This window comes from Sinocyclocheilus grahami, unplaced genomic scaffold, assembly GCF_001515645.1.
Source record: "Sinocyclocheilus grahami isolate Dianchi unplaced genomic scaffold, SAMN03320097.WGS_v1.1 scaffold116.1, whole genome shotgun sequence".
Classification (NCBI taxonomy): domain Eukaryota; kingdom Metazoa; phylum Chordata; class Actinopteri; order Cypriniformes; family Cyprinidae; genus Sinocyclocheilus; species Sinocyclocheilus grahami.
Window position 1 is genome coordinate 2,452,466 of NW_015505295.1, and position 278 is coordinate 2,452,743.

The 278-nt window shown below is 28.8% G+C and overlaps 1 protein-coding gene across 1 annotated transcript in view; it reads right to left on the minus strand.

Annotated features, from left to right (window-relative positions):
• The window catches only part of LOC107589497 (uncharacterized), a 15,410-nt gene extending 15,214 nt beyond the window's left edge, over positions 1–196 (minus strand). Inside the window, exon 1 of the mRNA XM_016277944.1 lies at positions 182–196. Coding sequence (XP_016133430.1) covers positions 182–196 — 15 coding nt within the window. The remainder of the gene's footprint in view (positions 1–181) is intronic.
• Between the last annotated feature and the right edge of the window lie 82 nt (positions 197–278).

A 278-nucleotide genomic window follows, 5' to 3' on the forward strand; every position in this document is an offset into this window, starting at 1 on the left:
TCTTGAAGATTATTATACTCAGTTTTTAGTCTTTTCTCTTAGAATTTTAGCAGAATATGTTCAGTGGATATTGCATTCATTTTTTTACTTTTCTTTAAATTTTTCATATTTTACATTTAATCATCTGTAATCTTAATCACTTATACTTATGATAATTGATTTTAATAAAATATAATCTCACCTTTGCCACCACCATCAGCGGACCCACCATCTGCTACAATAAACAAACATACACATGAGCATACGCACTCACACACACACATTAATTTGCAAATATG